The 16,706-nt window shown below is 49.9% G+C and overlaps 1 protein-coding gene across 5 annotated transcripts; it reads right to left on the bottom strand.

The window, feature by feature from the left end:
* Positions 1–10,198: 10,198 nt before the first annotated feature.
* GPRC5A (G protein-coupled receptor class C group 5 member A) lies at positions 10,199–16,463 on the bottom strand. Of its 5 annotated transcripts, none has more exons than XR_006934211.1 (5): positions 16,347–16,463; positions 12,970–13,940; positions 11,918–11,970; positions 10,739–11,570; positions 10,199–10,554 (listed from the first exon to the last, which is right to left on the bottom strand). XR_006934211.1 is itself a non-coding variant. In XM_004937677.5 (4 exons), exons 2-4 carry the CDS (start codon positions 13,892–13,894, stop codon positions 11,559–11,561), a joined length of 990 nt encoding a protein of 329 aa, XP_004937734.2. In that variant the 5' UTR covers positions 13,895–13,940; positions 16,347–16,463; the 3' UTR covers positions 10,199–11,558. The 5 variants fall into 5 exon arrangements, 2 of the variants coding, with proteins under 2 accessions (XP_004937734.2, XP_416200.3); XR_005848645.2 differs by having other exon boundaries at positions 10,743–11,570; XR_006934210.1 differs by having other exon boundaries at positions 10,743–11,240.
* Between the last annotated feature and the right edge of the window lie 243 nt (positions 16,464–16,706).

Below are 16,706 nucleotides of genomic sequence, written 5' to 3'. Positions count from 1 at the left end.
GTGGGTTTGCGCCTGGTCTGTGCCTGAGCACTGGGGTCTGTGTGGGGTGTGCGGTGGGTAGAGAGCTGTCTGCAGCGTGTATTTCTGTCATCCCAAGGGAAAACAGAGAAGCATTGCCATGGCAACTGTTCTCCTTCGAGTATTTTTCCAGAGCTTTCCAAGCCAGTCCAGGCTTTTCTTTCTTTTATTTATTTTTTTTTGATATCCCTAATGTTTGATTTAAGGTCTTCCCTAACTGGAATCTGAAGAAGCAATTGAAGCATCTTCTATGAGACAAAGAGTTCAGCCACCTTCCCACGCAGCTGATGAAGAACAAGAGTAACAGAATTAAACGTTGCTGCTGGGAAGGGAGGAGAGGGTTTGAAATCTGACGTGCATCATATTCAGACAAATGAGACAAATGAAACTCTTACCCAAAGCAAAGTACAGAAATAAAACGCAACGTACAGCTTGACAATTTTGGACGCAGCTTTTTTTTTTTTTTTTCTGCTGGAAGATCTTTCTGGCTGTTTAATCACTGAGTTTCTCAGTGTTCTTTATGAGTCAGCTCTGCAAGGGAACATCTTTCCAAATCGTCATGTGCTGTTTCATTGAAATGTCTCCCATGAACTGTAGTATTACTTAGCCAGGGTGCTCGGGAGGGGATGGGAGTTGGGACTAGTTGCTGAAATGGGGTGATGCATGGGAAAACACCAGAACGGCCCTGCTCCTGCTGTGTTGCCACGTGCACTGCACAAGACTTCAGTGTACACCTTTGTGGAGAGCAGTGCTCTTCCTCTGAAGATGCCCTCGGTGCTGCTTCCCACGGGGGCTGATGCTGAGCTCTGAGATTGCTCCAAGCACTGCTCCTTGCCGTGAGGAGGGGAAAACGTAAACCCTGATCTTATGAAATATCACGTCTTGGGAACCCAGCCTGAAACACCTTCCAGTAGGGAGCCCACCCCGCTCCTTCCAAAATGATGAAGGCTGTCCTGCGGATTTAGTGTTTGGCACGAGTGGGGAAACAGGGCTTGGAGCCCATAAAACTGGAAAAAGCAGCTATGGTTCCAGGCACGTGGAGTGCCCCAGGGGCAGTTTTGTTCCTTTCAGATGTATCTGTTGGTCTGACCATCCCTGCTCCTCCACCGTCAAACCTCACCTTCAGGGCAAGAGGTGCTTTGTGCCCCCCTCGCTCCTTGGATGCCCACTCCAAGTGTTACCACCAGAGGGTTTCCTTGAGGCCTCAGCCCCCCGTCTGGGAGATGCAGCAAGCGGGAGGGATGGGGGCTCTCCAGGCAGTTCTGTTGTGGAGGTAAACACAATTGTTTTCCAAAATCCCACAGTCAACAAGCTGATTTATCATGAATAGCCATTGCTCAGCCTGCTGTTATGACAAACTCTTCTGGAGCAAATCCAGCCCCAGAATTATGGCATGCTAAAAATGATGTCTATTCCCATGGCTATAGACAGAGAACTGCTACTCAGCAACAAATGTAACACCAAGTGCCATAAAAATAGCCTCTCTGGGATTATTCAGTGTTTGGGAGTTGTCATTTCATAAGGGTAAAAATGGATCCACTTTGTCACAAAATATGCATAATATGTATTCAGTCTTAAAAATAGCATTTATAAAATTACATGCATAATTTTATCTTAAATTGGTGCTGAGCAAACAGACAAAACAATCAACAAGAACTTAGCCCACAAGTTTTGCTCTAAGGAGAAATCTCGGCTGCTTGTAGCATCTTAGATAACCGCATCTCAGATAAGTTAGGTAACACCTTTGTCTGAGACATGCAGATGTCAAAGCAGACCTTTCTTCTCCCCGTTCCTCCTTTCTTTTTGTTAGGACAGTTTTAGGGGAAAAATAAAAGGAGTTTGCAAGTGGAGACATGAATGTGGCGAAAATCTAGTGGCTGAAATGTAGCTCTGGGCCGGAGTTAGGGGCAGTGGTTGGCCGTGACTTGAACTGGTGCTCGCTGGAGGAAGTGGGGATGGTGCTCTTTGGCTTTCCCTCCCGTGACTCTGCTTCCTGACCCCGGTCATCCATCACACTTGCCTGTGCAGCAACGATGTGGAGACAAAGCTCCTGTACCAGTGGGTGAAAAGGCGAGGAGAGGAGCAAGCCTGTGTGCTTGGAAGCTCCTGGGCATCTCTTCTTTCCCTTGCATTTGTTGGCTTTGTTGAAAGGGAGCAGATACAAGCGGAAAGGGTTTCCTACTGCCCCAGTACCTGTTTTGTCTCTAAAGGTGCCTGGTCACATTACATAGCAGACAAAGTGCTGGGGAATGGTAGCAGTTGGGGGTTGGGGAGGAGACATCCAGGGAAAAAAATATTGCAACACTGGGGCCATAGTACAGCAGATATCCATGCAAGACCTTATAGGACAGAGCCATCGTTTCATTTGAAAACTGGCTTCATTTATCCACACTCTCATATCTGCATGCAAAAGCAGTAGGATGCCAGCATCCACGTGGCAGATTATTATGGGTCAGATGGCCACAGCTGCCACCAATGGGACAGACTCCGCTGTGGGGGTGGATTCAGCCTTGCTTGGGAGGAGACAAAGCCTTTCCGAGGCTGAAAGAAGTTGGGGACACGTATCTGCACGATGCACGTGGTCTCCCTCCTCTGTCTATGTGCCCTCCAGAGGAGAGCCCGTTGTGTAACTGTGGGGTGGAGAATGGGGTGCAGGTGCTGGGAGCTGATGGGGCAGTTTAACAACGAGATCCAGTGACAGAGAGGAGAGTTAAATGAGTTTCCCAGAACGGTGCAACAGCACAAGGCGGGCAGCTTTACTGAACTCGGAGATCGTTTAAATTGCAATCAATGCTTTTCTTTCAAATCAGCACTAAAAAAGCACTTGTAATGAAATGTGATGTTTTTCTCTGAAAATGAGATCTTAGTATGGTACATTAAAAATTCTTGGTTGTTTTTTTTTTTTGTTTTTCCACGAGTCCATAAAAAAAAAAAAAATCCAATGAATATTTCCTGGGGAAAATGGCACCCCTCTTACCATCTCACTGAAATTATCCAACGGTTCCCAGGACAGCTTTCCAACGGCACCACAGTTTGCATTTCTGCTTCTCGGAGGGTCGCGAAGGTCTCGGTCATAGAAACCATGAGATAGACAAAAATGTCAGAACAGCGCCGTGATGTTTTCCCACCTCTGGCTAAATCAAGAAATATTGCCTGCTAATGTGACAAAAAGGCGTGAGGCTAGCAGGGGATTGATACCCTCCCGGAGACACGGTGTACTCGCTCTCCTCCAAGTTCTCTCATGCTATTTCCATGGCAACTCCATATAATGATGACTCCCACTGATTTTCTTCTTTTATCTGTTATTTTGGTCTCAGATAGTGATGGAGCTGAGAAGCGCGTTTCTTTCACACCATTTGATGCCCATCGCCGGCTAAAAGTAAATAATGTCCTCATTCTTCAGACCTTTAGGAAGTGCAGTTAGTTCACAGCGCTTTTGGGAACTCACCTGCGGAGCTGGAAAGGGCTGAGATAGGAAAAGCGGTGCTGCAGATGCTCAAAGGGAAGCGGAGATGATGGATGCTCGCTGTCAGCCCAGGTGACAGCGGTACCTCCCAGCCGTGCCTTCCCCCCACCTGGGTAGAGGCAAAGTAGGGGGGCACAGTGCAATGGGAGATGGGTGGTTTGGGTGCAGGGAGCATCCCAGCTCACAGAGACAGGAGGCCACCCTGCAGGGCTGGAGGTGCTCCCATTCTCTGCTCACTGCTTATGTTCGTGGATCCGATCTGGCTCATAAGACATGAACAGGAGCTTCTCCCAGACAGAGACACCCTCGGCCCAGTGCCTCCAGCTCGTGACTTCCTCTCTCTTAGGAAATCTCTGCAGTGTGCTACTGCTGGGAGATTTTGCAAGCAGAAATGTCAGACATGCAGCTTGTTCTGGGAAATTCGTGCTTGTTTCATCTAGCTACTACAGCAGGACACAGGCTGCCCCTGCTCAGTTCCCCTATGGGTCCCTCTTCTCTTCCTGCCACCTTACAAAGAAATCAGGACAGTTTCAGGTCTGAGACCTTTTGCTGCTTGACTTCACCTTGTCAGCTCCCAGCTGGCAAGGGAAAACAGAAAAGGAGTCAGAAAATCTGTGCAATGAGCAGCTCACAAGTAAGACCACTTGCTGATTAGTGTCTCCAATGTGGGGAAAAGAATGAGGGTTCCATACCGTGAGCCTTGCTTGGAAGCAGCCCAGGTGTGAATCCAGCCTGCAAGTGGCATGCAGCATCTCACCTGGGCGTGAGGTGACAGGCACCCAGGCATGGAGATGATCTGTGCTTGGCCTTGTGCCCTAAAGGGGACCAAACAGCCTTTCTGTGTCACACCAGCATGGGAAGACAAGCACATGAAATGTCCCTTATTGGAGCCACAGACACACCAACCACACAAGAGGAGCACTGATCAACGCCAGACCTGAGCTCACCAACACAAATCTGAGCCCAGTGCCTTCCCTCCTTGTGTGACTACCATCCCATCAATCACAACCAATTCCACAACCCCCAGAGCAGAACAGGTGGTGAAACCATGGGGTTAAACAGCAGCATACCTCTCAAGGTCGGGCTGGAGGGGCATCCTGATCGAGCTGTGGGTGTCCCTGTTCATTGCAGGAGAGTTGGACCAGATGATCTTTAAAGGTCCTTTTCAACTCAACTGATTCTACGATTCTACGACACACTTCCAAACTCCCTGTAGAAGACGTGATCAGTTTCCACATTCTTTGTTTCCTAAGAGGTTGCTAAGACACACATGCCCATAAGGGTGATTCTTTCCAGCTTTAGACACACAGATAACTCAAATGTGATAACTAAAGCCAAAGAAACTTTCATCAGTGATTTTAACAGCAAGAATTTAACTTTTTGTCCCAGATTCTCACTTCAAACACTCACATCTCACATCATCGTGCTTTTATTAATTTCAGTGTGAGCATTGTATGCACGGTTGGAGACAGAGCATGCCCCAAAAGCTGATTACTTGTAGAGTGCTCCGTGAAAGAGAAATCAGAAGAGACACCACCAAGAGATGCGTGTCTTTGGGACCTTGTAAAGGAGCATAAAGATTCTTCCAACATTTCCACGTTCATTCAGTATAGAGAATGCAAATTCCACTTTTAGAAACTGCTGTCAGACAATGAAGACAAATGCTATTCAAAAGAGAGGCAATGTGTATAATGAAACCTGCAGAGCAGCCCTTCCCCTCCTCCCACCTCTCCTGTCTCCAAGGTTTGGAAGAAATGATTTGTATCCGTAACCAGGGCAGTCACGCTGATAGATCTGTCACTGGGACTCCTGCTGGATGAACAGCTTGGTGGCCACAAGGATTGAAGCATCATTCTGGTGTGAACTCCCACTAATGCCTTGATTACAGAATGCTTCGTGCTCCATCCTCACTCAGCACAGTTGCACCACAGCCGAGCCGTGTGGTGCGACTGTGTAGGGCTGAGCAATTGGAATGTGCACCATCTCTGGCTGTGGTTCTCTGCTGGTAGCTCCCATCTCTTCTGGCTGGCATCTCGTCTTTCAGATCCATCCATCGGGTGCAGCGCTGTGTGGCCCAGATTGAAAGCACACTGTTTAACAGCCACAGAGACACCTTGTTTACATCAAAGGAACGTGTCTCCTGTGCATGTGTTACAAACAGGGCCTGGGGCCAAGGCAGGTCTGGATTTGGAGCTGGCCTTTCCCTGCACTGACAGAGGATGCACGTGGAGCAGTGAGGCCACCTTATTGAAGAAGCCTTTCAGATCGTGTTTAGAGCTGCTCTACAGCCCAGATTTGCAATCTCTCTCCGAACAGTGACAACAGTAAAGCTACCTTCACCTCAGGCTGAGACTTTACTGTGGAACAGACGTGGTGACGTGTGGGTGAGCATACCCTGCCCCACCGGACTCACAGCCCAACAGAGCCATGCAATCATTAAGGTAGGAAAAGACCACAAAGATCATCCGGTCCAACCGTCAGCCCACCACCACCACCACCACCATCACCACCACCACCACCACCACCACCACCACCATCACCACCACCACCACCACCACCACCACCACCATCACCACCACCATCACCACCACCACCACCACCACCACCACGCCCACCGACCACGTCCCTCAGTGCCACATGCAGCACACCGTGCTGCCAGGAGCTCCCACATAGGTCTGGCATTCAGGAAAAATCATGTGCCCCCCCAAAATAAAACAAGTTCGGAGGAGCTTTTTGTATCACCGTGTAAAGGAAGCTGAATGTCACAGCGGAAAGGCTTCCTTTTTAGGCTGGAAGGTTTGAGGTTTGGTGTGTGGTTTTTATTGATTGATTTTAATTTATTGGAGGATGCCGAGTCAAACACATTAAATAATTCTGAAGCAAAAATGCAAATAGTACTGAAGTTCAAAGAAAGGCCACGGCGTCACGTTTTGGTTTGGGTGTTTTGGTTTTTTTTTTTTAACACGTTTAATACGAAAGCTGTAATGAGTTGCATCGCCAGTCTCACAAGAACGCCCCCGTCCCTTATCTTATTTAATTAATCACAAGCAGCACTCCCGCGTGTTGGCGTTCCTCCAGCCGCACGGAGGCGGAGACGCCCCCGGCCCCCGGGGCAGCGCCCCCAAACCCAGCTCTCCAGATCGCGCCTCCGCGCCGGGTATGGCTCTGCGGGGCAACAGCGCCACCATGCGGCCATATGTCGTCACTGCGCCCCTTGCCTCGCCGCAGCGTCCTCGAGGCTGGAGACCCAACGGCAGCTCCCGCACGCCGCCTTTTTCCTTTTTTCCCTTTTCCTTTCTCTTTTTCCTTTTCTTCCTTTTTTCCTTTTTTTTTTTCATTTCCTCCCTTGTCTTTTTTTTTCTTTTTTATTTCCTTTTTTTCTTTTTTTTCCTTTCTCTTTTTCCTTTTTTCCTCCTCTCCTCTCCTCTCCTCTCCTCTCCTCTCCTCTCCTCTCCTCTCCTCTCCTCTCCTCTCCTCTCCTCTCCTCTCCTCTCCTCTCCTCTCCTCTCCTCTCCTCTCCTCTCCTCTCCTCTCCTCTCCTCTCCTCTCCTCTCCTCTCCTCTCCTCTCCTCTCCTCTCCTCTCCTCTCCTCTCCTCTCCTCTCCTCTCCTCTCCTCTCCTCTTTTTTTCTTTCCCTGCTTCTTGCAGCAATGGGCAGGTATCTTCACTGAGTCAAAAACACTGCCTGGGTCTCTTTCTTCCCACGACTATACATCTGGAGAAGGGGAGGCTCAGGGGAGACCTTATTGCTCTCTAAAATCACCTGAAAGGAGGTTGTAGAGAGGTGGGAGTTGGCCTCTTCTCCCAGCTAAGTGATTGAATGAGAGGTAATGGCCTCAAGATGCTCCAGGGGAGGTTCAAGTTGGACATTAGGAAACATTTCTTCTCAGAATGAGTGGTGCTGCAGTGGCACAGCTGCCCAGGGAGGTGGTGGGGTCACCGTCCCTGGAGGTATTCAAGAACCGCGTGGATGTGGCACTGAGGGATGTGGTCAGTGGGCATGGTGGGGATGGGGTGATGGTTGGACTAGGTGGTCTTAAAGGTCTTTTCTAACCTTAAGGATCCTATGATTATATGATTTCATCCACTATTTTCAGCACTTCTTCGCACTTCTGTTCCAGCATTTGGGCCTCACTGCAGATCATTTTGGAGGAAAAGAGCAGACATTGCAGCCTGTCAGAGGCAAGGCATTCTGTTTCTACTCCTGAATAATTTATTAGACATCAACGTGCCTGTTTTGTGAGCCTTTGCTTTTCCCTCAAATGTGCCTGCAAGTGGTTTGATTTGAGAAGCTCCTCACCAGGTGGAGCCCTGTCTGACTCTGAAGAGGCACTCGGCCCCTCCAGAGAAGGTCAGTCAGGACGGCAGCTCCTGCCTGGTGCCTGGCACTTCAGAAATCCTTTCACAGAAAAGAGCACTCCTTGTAGGTATCGCAGTTCTCCACTTGTCACCATAGTGAAGGCAAAGCAAACACCAGATTCCCCAGAAAGGTGGAGCAAGCCACCTGGCATGTTGACTTTCGGGGAGGGAGAGGATCCCACGTAGGTCTGCGCTGAGTGCAGAAGGGTGAGAGTGCTGCAGGCAGAGAGAGTGAACAGCAGCAATCTGAGGCCCGTGTGGGGCATCAGGGTGGCAGGAGTGGGGTAGAGACCCACTCTCTCCGAGAGACAGTTCCCATGGTCGGTGGCCCAGGAAGGGCATAGACCCATCAAACACAGCTGGCCTCCAGCATCTCACCAACCCCAGCCTGGGTAGAGTGATGCTGACAATATGGTACCCAAGTGCTGGGCTTGCTGATGACAAGGAACACGTCTTCTTCGACTTCTGCCATCAGAAAGCTGTCACATGCCAGCAGGGACCCTTGGGCTTCCTGGTGTCCCCACTGGGAGGGGCAGCTGCAGCTCTCAGCTCGCAGTCGGCCTTGGTTGCTGCTTCTGGCTCCTGTTCACCTTCCTTAGAGATGAAGCCTCAGGACTGAAGAGCTCCTCCTATTTATAGCCACATAAGTTCCCCCAGGGCAATGGGATTAACAGGCGCTGGGGAAAATGGACCTGAAGAAGGCATTGCCCAGTGATGTGTGCTCATGGCAATTTAGGCCAAGAACATACCAGGCTGCATGAGTAAGGGTGAAGTCAGCAAGGTGAGGGAGGTGGTTCTTCTCCTTTAGTTAGCTCCTGGGAGGCCGTATCTGCAGTACTGTATCCGGTTTTGTCTCCTCACTGCAGCAGAGATTGAGCAAGCTGCATAAGTGTAGCAGGCGGACCCCTGAGATATCGAGGGGCTGGTGGAGCACATCACCAGAACAAGAGACCCAGGGAGCTGCTGGGTCCAGAAGAAAGCCAAAGGGGGATCCAGTTGCTGTTGGCTGTTAAGGAAATGAGGTCTACAGCAAAGATGAGATCAGGCTTTTCTTAGAAGCACACAGTGAAAGGACAAGGGGTGATAGGCACAAGCTGCAATAAGGAAATTCTGATAAGACACAAAGATATCCAAATCAGAGTGATCAGATCTCCACCTTTGGAGATATTCAAAGCCTAACTTGGTCAATGCCTGCGCAACCTGGTCTGGTTCTCAAGTGAGACCTGCTCAGGGCTGGATCACTCCTGAGGTCCCACCTGACCAAAACCTTTGTGTAAGTGCAATTCTGCTAAAATGCAGAGAAGAGCTGGAAACAAGAAGGGGCTGCAGAAACACCTGCTCTACGCACAACGTGAGTCGCCCTGTACACTGCAGTGTCTTGAATATCAAAACAGGGAGGGGAGCGGACGGCAGCATAAGCGATACATGAGGGAGAGAGGCGAGGGAGGGCTCCACGTCATCCATTGCTGGGAGATGGAGCCTTTTGGTATGGCTTGTGTCAGGGTGGTGAACCAGTGAGGTCCTTCCCCAGCATCACCTGCCCCGCGCTCTGCCCCAAATGCTTATGGCACCCCCTGTGCCTGCATTTGCCCAGGCACGTGGAGCCCTGGAGAGGTTCTGGTGATGCTGCTGTTCCTCACCCTTCTCCTGTGACACTCTGACCTACAGATGCTAAAAAAAAGCCCAGCACAGCGCCTCTTCCACATGCTTGTTTCTTTCAGCACCGGCCCATCCTGCCCCACCAGTTTGATATTACATATTGCGGGGCACTGTGTGTGACTAATTGGCTGTCTGGGTTGGATAGCAACAATAAGAAAAGAGGAAACTGCTGCTTTCCCAAAAAGCCTCCCCTGGAGCTCTGCAGGGCGGCACCATCCCTTCCCAGCCCGTGCCCGGTGCCACTGAGATCTTTTGGCAGTTAAATCAGCCCTCACCTGAAGCCAGCTCAGTACTGAACAAGCGCAGGTCAGTACTCGGGCCATCATGCAGCGGTTTAAAAAATGACTCTGAAATGCACCGTAAACCCACAGAGTGGGAAAGGATAATTCCACAGAGCAGCACTCACAGTAACAACCAATTAATCACAAAACCCATTGTCCCCTGCACTGAGTGCCCACAGTATCCCTCATCCCTCCTTGTTATGCTGCCTCAAGGCCAAGGTGCATTTCTGCTTCCAAAAAAAAAATGTAATTTGTGTGCAACACATCACAAAAACGTGCTTTCACAGGCTGAGTGACATACCTACAAGCTTCTTTCCTACTCCTGATAATGCAAATACCCAAAGGTGATGCTGCCAACTCCCCCTTCCTACCAGCTATGAGGGGAGCCATATCCCCAAGGAACCACACCGGTCTCTCGAAGTCAGGCTGTTTTTATTAATTAAATATCCCATATACAAAGAACTAAATAAATACATAGCTGTGTCAGATGCCAGCATACCACACACACCCACTTGGAGAGCTCTGTGTGTCTATATACGAAACACCACAGAAAGCTATTTGCTGAATGCAAAGCAGGATGCGGAGTGATTCAGCTCTGCAGGGCGCAGTCCTTGCAGCACATGGGCGGGCACACGCGTGCATACGCTCGTGTGCACTCATCCCTGGGACAAAGCAAATCCTCCGTAACCTGGCTGCTGGAGAAATGTTGGTGATAATGCCGCAGAAACACTCGGGAGGAGGCAGAGCTCGGGATGGGGGCACTGCAGGCAGCTGCAAAAGGGGGGGGTTTTGACTGCAGGCTCCCACAGGTTGGGGTGGTTGGGAGGGCCTGTGGGGTATGGCAGCTCCTGGGGGTGCTCCGCTGGTCATGGCTCGGAGCCAGGGAGGTGGGTGATGCTCAAGAGAGTAGAAAATGTGTCAGGGCAAACAGGTGGGGGTGTTTCAATGCCTGTACCTACAGTTGCAGGTGGGCAGCAGTTGGGCCATGGAGCGCTGGTGCTGCTGCTCCTTTCTCTCCTCCTGCCAGATGCGGGGCCCAGGCAGACACGTGGGCCAATCTGGGGCAGAGCAGGCCGTGGGCCCAGCTGGTGATCTTCCTGCTGCTCTAGCCCTGCAGCATTCCTGCTGGAAATAGGCCAGGGCATGCTCTCCCCAGGACGAGCTCCGTCCCAGGTAGAAACCATTGCCCGGGCCGTGCCTGAGAGCTGTCTTCCAGGAATGAGAAGGGTGCCGGTGGAAAAACTGAGGGAAAACAGGGCCTCTCGTTGTCAGCATTGCCAGTGTGGGTCTCAGTCTGTCTCTTCTGTGGGATCAGCACACCTGTCCCCGCGTGGCCCTCAGTCTCTTTGCTCCCCGCACAGCTGCTACATGGGGCCTTTCCCACCAGTGTAGTCATGGTATGGGCTCGGGTGGGCCTTGGCCCGAGGGATGGAGAAATCATTCTTTGCGTCAAGGGTCTGGAAAGGAAGCGAGGCAGTTTTTACTTTTAAAAGACGGAAGAAGCAATAGAATAAAACTAAAAACACACAAGGAAGGGAGAAACGGAACGGGAGGTTTCCCAAGAGTGTGACTGATGGCACTGTAGAGGAGGATCCTGGTACGGCAAACCAGTTATCGAGATGTGTCACCAGAGGACATGGGAGGACATGGCGTGAGCTGCTGGGTCTGGCCAGGCTGTGTGCTGGAGGAGGACTGGTGAGTGCACACAGGGTGATGCAGGCTGCCGCTCTGGATCTGCATGACAGCTTGCAGTGTGACAGCTGATGGGAATGCATTCAGGCCATGGGCTGGGGAGAGAAGTACAGACTACTGAGCAAGGGGCACAGCCTGCTGCAGGAATCCTGCTCAAAGAGAGAACTTCTTACGCAACCTCAAATCAATAAGTATGGAAAACTACCACCTGAGATTTTGCCTCGGGGCTCCTCTCACCTCCCATGTCCAGAGACAAGAAGCAGCTGTCTCCTCCCAGCCACAGACACCTCCATGAGTACAGTGTCATGGCATCACCTGACCCTATGGGAAGCATCCACCTGCCTCTGCAGAGACTGCTCTGGGCCCATCTGGTTTTGCCCCTTCTCCTTCCCTTCTAGTCAGCTCCCGAACCGTAGCCTACATCAGAGGGGTGTGAGCTTACCTTCATCTGGAGGTGAGCAGAGTACGGGGAGTATCTGGTGCCTTCCTTGTCTCCTAAGTCACAAGATAAAATGGGGGAAAATTTGGTGAGCTAGTGTTAGCTTGGAAATAGCACGTCAAGGGAGACTTAAACAGCCTGTGGCTACGTTAGCAGCTGCTTTTAGATTGACCAAGCTCTATGTAACATGCAGTCAGGAATGCATTAAAATACACTGGTGAGTTTCTTGTTGAACATTTCCATGAGAAAGCAGAACTGACGGGTATTGTAAATAATAGGACAGAGGTGGCCTTGGAGTTTAGACCACCTCATGTTGCCTCATGATTACTAACCTCATCTCCAGCCAAATCCCTCCCACTGGCATGCACCAGACCCCCTCTGCAGTATTTCCTGGGAGATCACATCCTTTCTGTGCTACTCTCAAACAGACCTGGACATCTGACTGCAGGGGGCAAATGTGGTCTCAAGAGCAGATTCACTGGGAGGTCAATCACACCTTCTATACATAACTTTGGGATGTCTCAACTGACAAAACCTTTTGCTTTTTTCAAGAACGGATGAGATCTGTACAGTAAAAGAGACCTCCTTGCTTCCTTTTTAGATGATAGATTTTTTAAAAATTATTATTATTGTTATTTTTTAATGGATCATGGGAACAAGGTCAGAACTGGAAGAAAAAATCTCCTAGGTATAACCTGGAAAGGTCTCAAGTGCTGAAGCATTGCTAAGAGACAACAAAAAACTCTCCTGAATTTTTATCTGAGCTTCCCAGACCTAACAGAGACATGGGGAATTACATCTCAGCCCTGACACCCAGGAAGTCAGTCACTCCTCCTATACATCTGTGGCTTCTGCTCTAATCTGTACTCTTTTCCTTTGTCTGTCTGGAAATTCATTTTCACTTGCATTTCCTCATCAGTCTGAAACTTTGTCTTTCTTACTTCTAAATTATTTATCGACCTCAACCTCTTTTCTTTTTAGCTCTTCTACCTCTTTTAACTTGTGAGTGGTGCATCTGTGCTTAGGGCTGGGAGCAGTGCAGTCGATCATCATACCTTGCACAATTTCATCTTGGGTATAGGCATGGTTGTCCACTCCAGTCGACTGCTTTATGAATGTGGGTTGGCAGAAGTCGTTTTCTGGAGGGTAGTCCCCCAGCTTGAGAGGGGCAGTGAGGAAACAAATTTCAGGGATGATATACATTATCAAGAAGACCCATCCATTGGACACCAGGGCAATGGCCACAACAGGATCATCCCAATTAGTCTTCCCTAATGACTGGTTGCCTCTTGTGAGCATAGTGATCCACACAACCCAAATGGCAATGGAGAACAGGACAGTGACAAAGATGTGTGCTCCGTGTCTCTTCCAGCTCTTATACGGCCCACAGAATGTGAAGATGGAAACCAGGAAGGTCAAAGCCATCAAGAAGAGCACATAGATCAGAAGCATGACAAAGTCCTTGTTGGCCTCCTCTGAAGCCATATTCAAAAATGTGTTTCTATCTTTTACCAGCATGGTGACTAGGTATTCAATGTTGATCACAACTTGCACCAGAGCAAAGGAAACAATTAGTAGCAGCAACACTGGCCAGGAGAAGGGCTTTTTTCCTCTCACTAGTCTGATGAGATTGGAGGCATGGATGAGGAGGCAGGAGAAGCAGAGTGCAAAGAGGACTCCAAACAGGAAGAAACGAGTGGGGCGAATCCTCTCATTGCTTCTAATGATGAAGGCAAAAGTGATGCCAAAAATGCCAAGTATGCCTAAGAGGAAGAAGAAATAGATGGAGATCATGTGCCTCTTGCTGTTGTCTTGGACTTTGCAGATGAGGAAGAAGAGGGAGCAGATGAGGAAAACAGTGACAAGGACTCCAGCTGCAGCCAGCGACTCCAGGACAATCCCCCAGGCCTGATCCATGTCACAAAGTAGGAAATAGTCAGCATGGATGCTGCCGCAGCCTCGAGGAGGCTGTGTTGTCATCCTGATGTCTTCTTGAATAACTTCACAAGGAAATGTTTCCTCAAAGCTGTGGAAAAATAAAAGTCACAGGCTGTTGGATCAACCACCTGGGTGCTGCAGCAGTGGGGAAGGAGGGGCAGGATGGACATCCCTTCCCACCTCACTGGGCAAGGACAACACAGTGCTAAAGACATGGGGCTGTGGCAGCTTAGCCATCTCCTTGCTTGGCATTGGCACTCTATCAGGAGCAAGCCAAACCCTTCAGCGGGTGATGATTCACCTTCAAAGTCCCCTGCACCATGCCTGGAGTTGTGCAATGTTGCAGCAGCATGGGCAGCATGGAAAAGTGAGGCCCTTTCATGGGGCACAGAGGCTGAACTGCCTTGTCACTTTTGTCCCAGGTGACACAAGAGCAAGTTAGTCATAATCACGTTTACGCCCCTTTGCAAGGTTTAAACAACATCAGTACCCGCTACCAGTGAGCTCCAGAGATGAGCACTACAGAACAGGAAACTCTTTATTCATTTTGTTTTCCTTCTGTTACTTTCTCTGAAACACCCGTGGCTTTGATTTACGGCATGAGCGAAAGGCCCTGCAGATAGCTCACCTGGATACCTCCAGCACAGTTCCTCTCACTCCACATTAAACAGCAAACACAGAAAACCAACCATTAGCCACAAACTCACAGTCCTTCTTCAGGATAGCACAGCAATAACAACTATCCCAGACATCTCATTCCCCTCCCCAGACTATTGCCTTGCTGGCTAGAGAACCAACATGTCAGAGCCAATGCTGGCACCGCAAGAGGAGTACCCAACAAGTTACTGCTTGAGGAGCCCACGAGCCAAGGATGCACAAGGACTTCCATCACACCTAGCACGCTCCTGCTGTCTCGTCATGAAGACTTAAGTGCTGTCTGAGTAAGCCTGAGGTAAGCCCGTCTCGACAGAGGATCACAGAGCTGTTTGGGTGAGCCCTGCCCATCTCCGCAGGGAATTAAGTTGCTGAATGCTTTCTAAACTTAAAGCATGTCCAAACACCATTGCACGAGGATGCTGGACGCTGCACGGCCCATTACCGGCCCAAGAATGAAATTAGAACCCAGGGCAGGTAGTGCTTTCGAGGTGCCAAACTGTGCGGTCAGACTCTAAAATCTCTCAAAATGGAGGCTTAGATACAATGTCAGCATTGAACAGGAGGGAATCTCTCCTTAATGGTGATCTGCACTAGAAAACCAAGGGCTTTATTTTCTGACATATAAAGAAAAAAGAGTTGACCTTGCAAAATTTAGTGTTTTGTTCTCACTGTGCCATTTGCTTTGATTTCCTCCCATCCAGAACAACATACTGCAATTACCAGGCTAGTTCAAAAGACAGATTCCAGGGAGGGGAGGTTGAGTCTTCAGTAAATGGCATCTGACCCAATCAAGGGATAAACAAAGGGGGAAGACATCACTGAATCACTCTCAGCCTCACATAAGCCTCAACGTTGCCCAATTAGAAACAGTGCAATATATTTCCAGCTTTTAACATTACCGTGTTAAAGGAGATGTGCAGCTCTTCAAAAAGCTGCCTGCAATGAAATGCAAAATATCCAGTAGGCACACTGGAATCTCGTGGAGAGAAAGGATCTGGTGAGCAATGCATGCGGGAGCTTCTGAAGCTCATAGTTCACAAATGAATTTTGAACACTGGCGCAAATAGCTGAGAGCTATCTGGACATTGGTGAAAAATCAAAAATGAACATTCTGGAAAAAACGAGAGAGCCGCAATTCTACCCACAGAAAGTTACTGTTGATCAGATTAGCTTATCTCTTCACTGCTCCGACAGATATGGGTCAGTGGCAGCTGGAGGGACCCCAGGGCAGCACAGAGCACAGCCCTGCCACAGGTCCCAGACTGGGGCCACTACAGTTGTTGCAGATCAGGAGAGAACCTCATTGTCTTGAACTAAAAGGCCACCAGCACTGATCTCTACTCCCTTTTCTTTTTTTTTTTTCCAGTATGGATGTCCTCCAGGGCATGAAGAGGCTCTGATCTGTCCTGCTTTTCCCAGAAGCTGAGCTTGCCCATCCAGCGCCTACATGAGCACCTGGGATTTCCTTGGGTTTCTGCAGTCTGTGCAAGGAAGCATGTGCTGTGGTAACTCCACACTGCTCCATCTACATCACAGCTCACCCGGAACTGTGGTCCTCACTGTAGTGCTGACTCTTCTCCCTCCAGGCTGTGCCTCCTCTCTCATTCATACTTTTGCATAAAACATGCCCATCCAACTACATATTTCAATCACATCTAGGGAATGTCTGCCCCAGCTCCACCTGCCTGTCTCAAGTTGAAGCCAGGTCTGGCACTGTTGACTGCAACACCCCGTGCCCCCTCCTCTCCCACCCTCAGAGGTGTGGTCCTGCTGCCATCACACCCCAGCTCAGAGCACGGGTCTGCCCTGGATCCTGCAAGACATTGTCTGGAATTACCTTGGTGGATCCTGCCCCGAGAAGGCAGCAGGGAGACTCCGGCTGGAAGAGGTTACCTCTTAGCACACCAGTAACACAGCCACCTCCACTCCTGTGAACCCAGCGGAGCAGCAGCCCTGCGCTCACGCTCCTCAGGAGCTTTAAAGGCTGGAGGGTTGTGGAGGTGTGGCCGAGCACGCCTATTCCAGTTCCACTACCCCTCCGACGTTGCTATGAAAATACGGTCCCTGTGCCAGGAAATGAAGTCAGGGTTCCTGACGTCAGCAGGGCAGTCACCCCTGTGACAGGGTGGGGATGGAGCCTCTGTCTGTCCCAGCCCAGGTCTGGCTGAGCGCTGCTCAGCAAAGCGTCTGATAAGGC

Source organism: Gallus gallus, chromosome 1 (genome assembly GCF_016699485.2).
Source record: "Gallus gallus isolate bGalGal1 chromosome 1, bGalGal1.mat.broiler.GRCg7b, whole genome shotgun sequence".
NCBI classification, from domain to species: domain Eukaryota; kingdom Metazoa; phylum Chordata; class Aves; order Galliformes; family Phasianidae; genus Gallus; species Gallus gallus.
Note: the sequence above shows the minus strand (reverse complement) of the source record. Positions and strands in the feature narration are given on the sequence as shown.

Coding starts and splice junctions, on each gene's coding strand:
- GPRC5A (XM_416200.7), bottom strand. CDS start 13,894: ATGACAACACAGCCTCCTCGAGGCTGCGGCAGCATCCATGCTGACTAT. Junction 11,971..12,969: donor CCAAGATGAAATTGTGCAAG/GTATGATGATCG, acceptor CTTGTGACTTAG/GAGACAAGGAAGGCACCAGA. Junction 11,241..11,917: donor CTGCTCACCTCCAGATGAAG/GTAAGCTCACAC, acceptor CTTCCTTTCCAG/ACCCTTGACGCAAAGAATGA.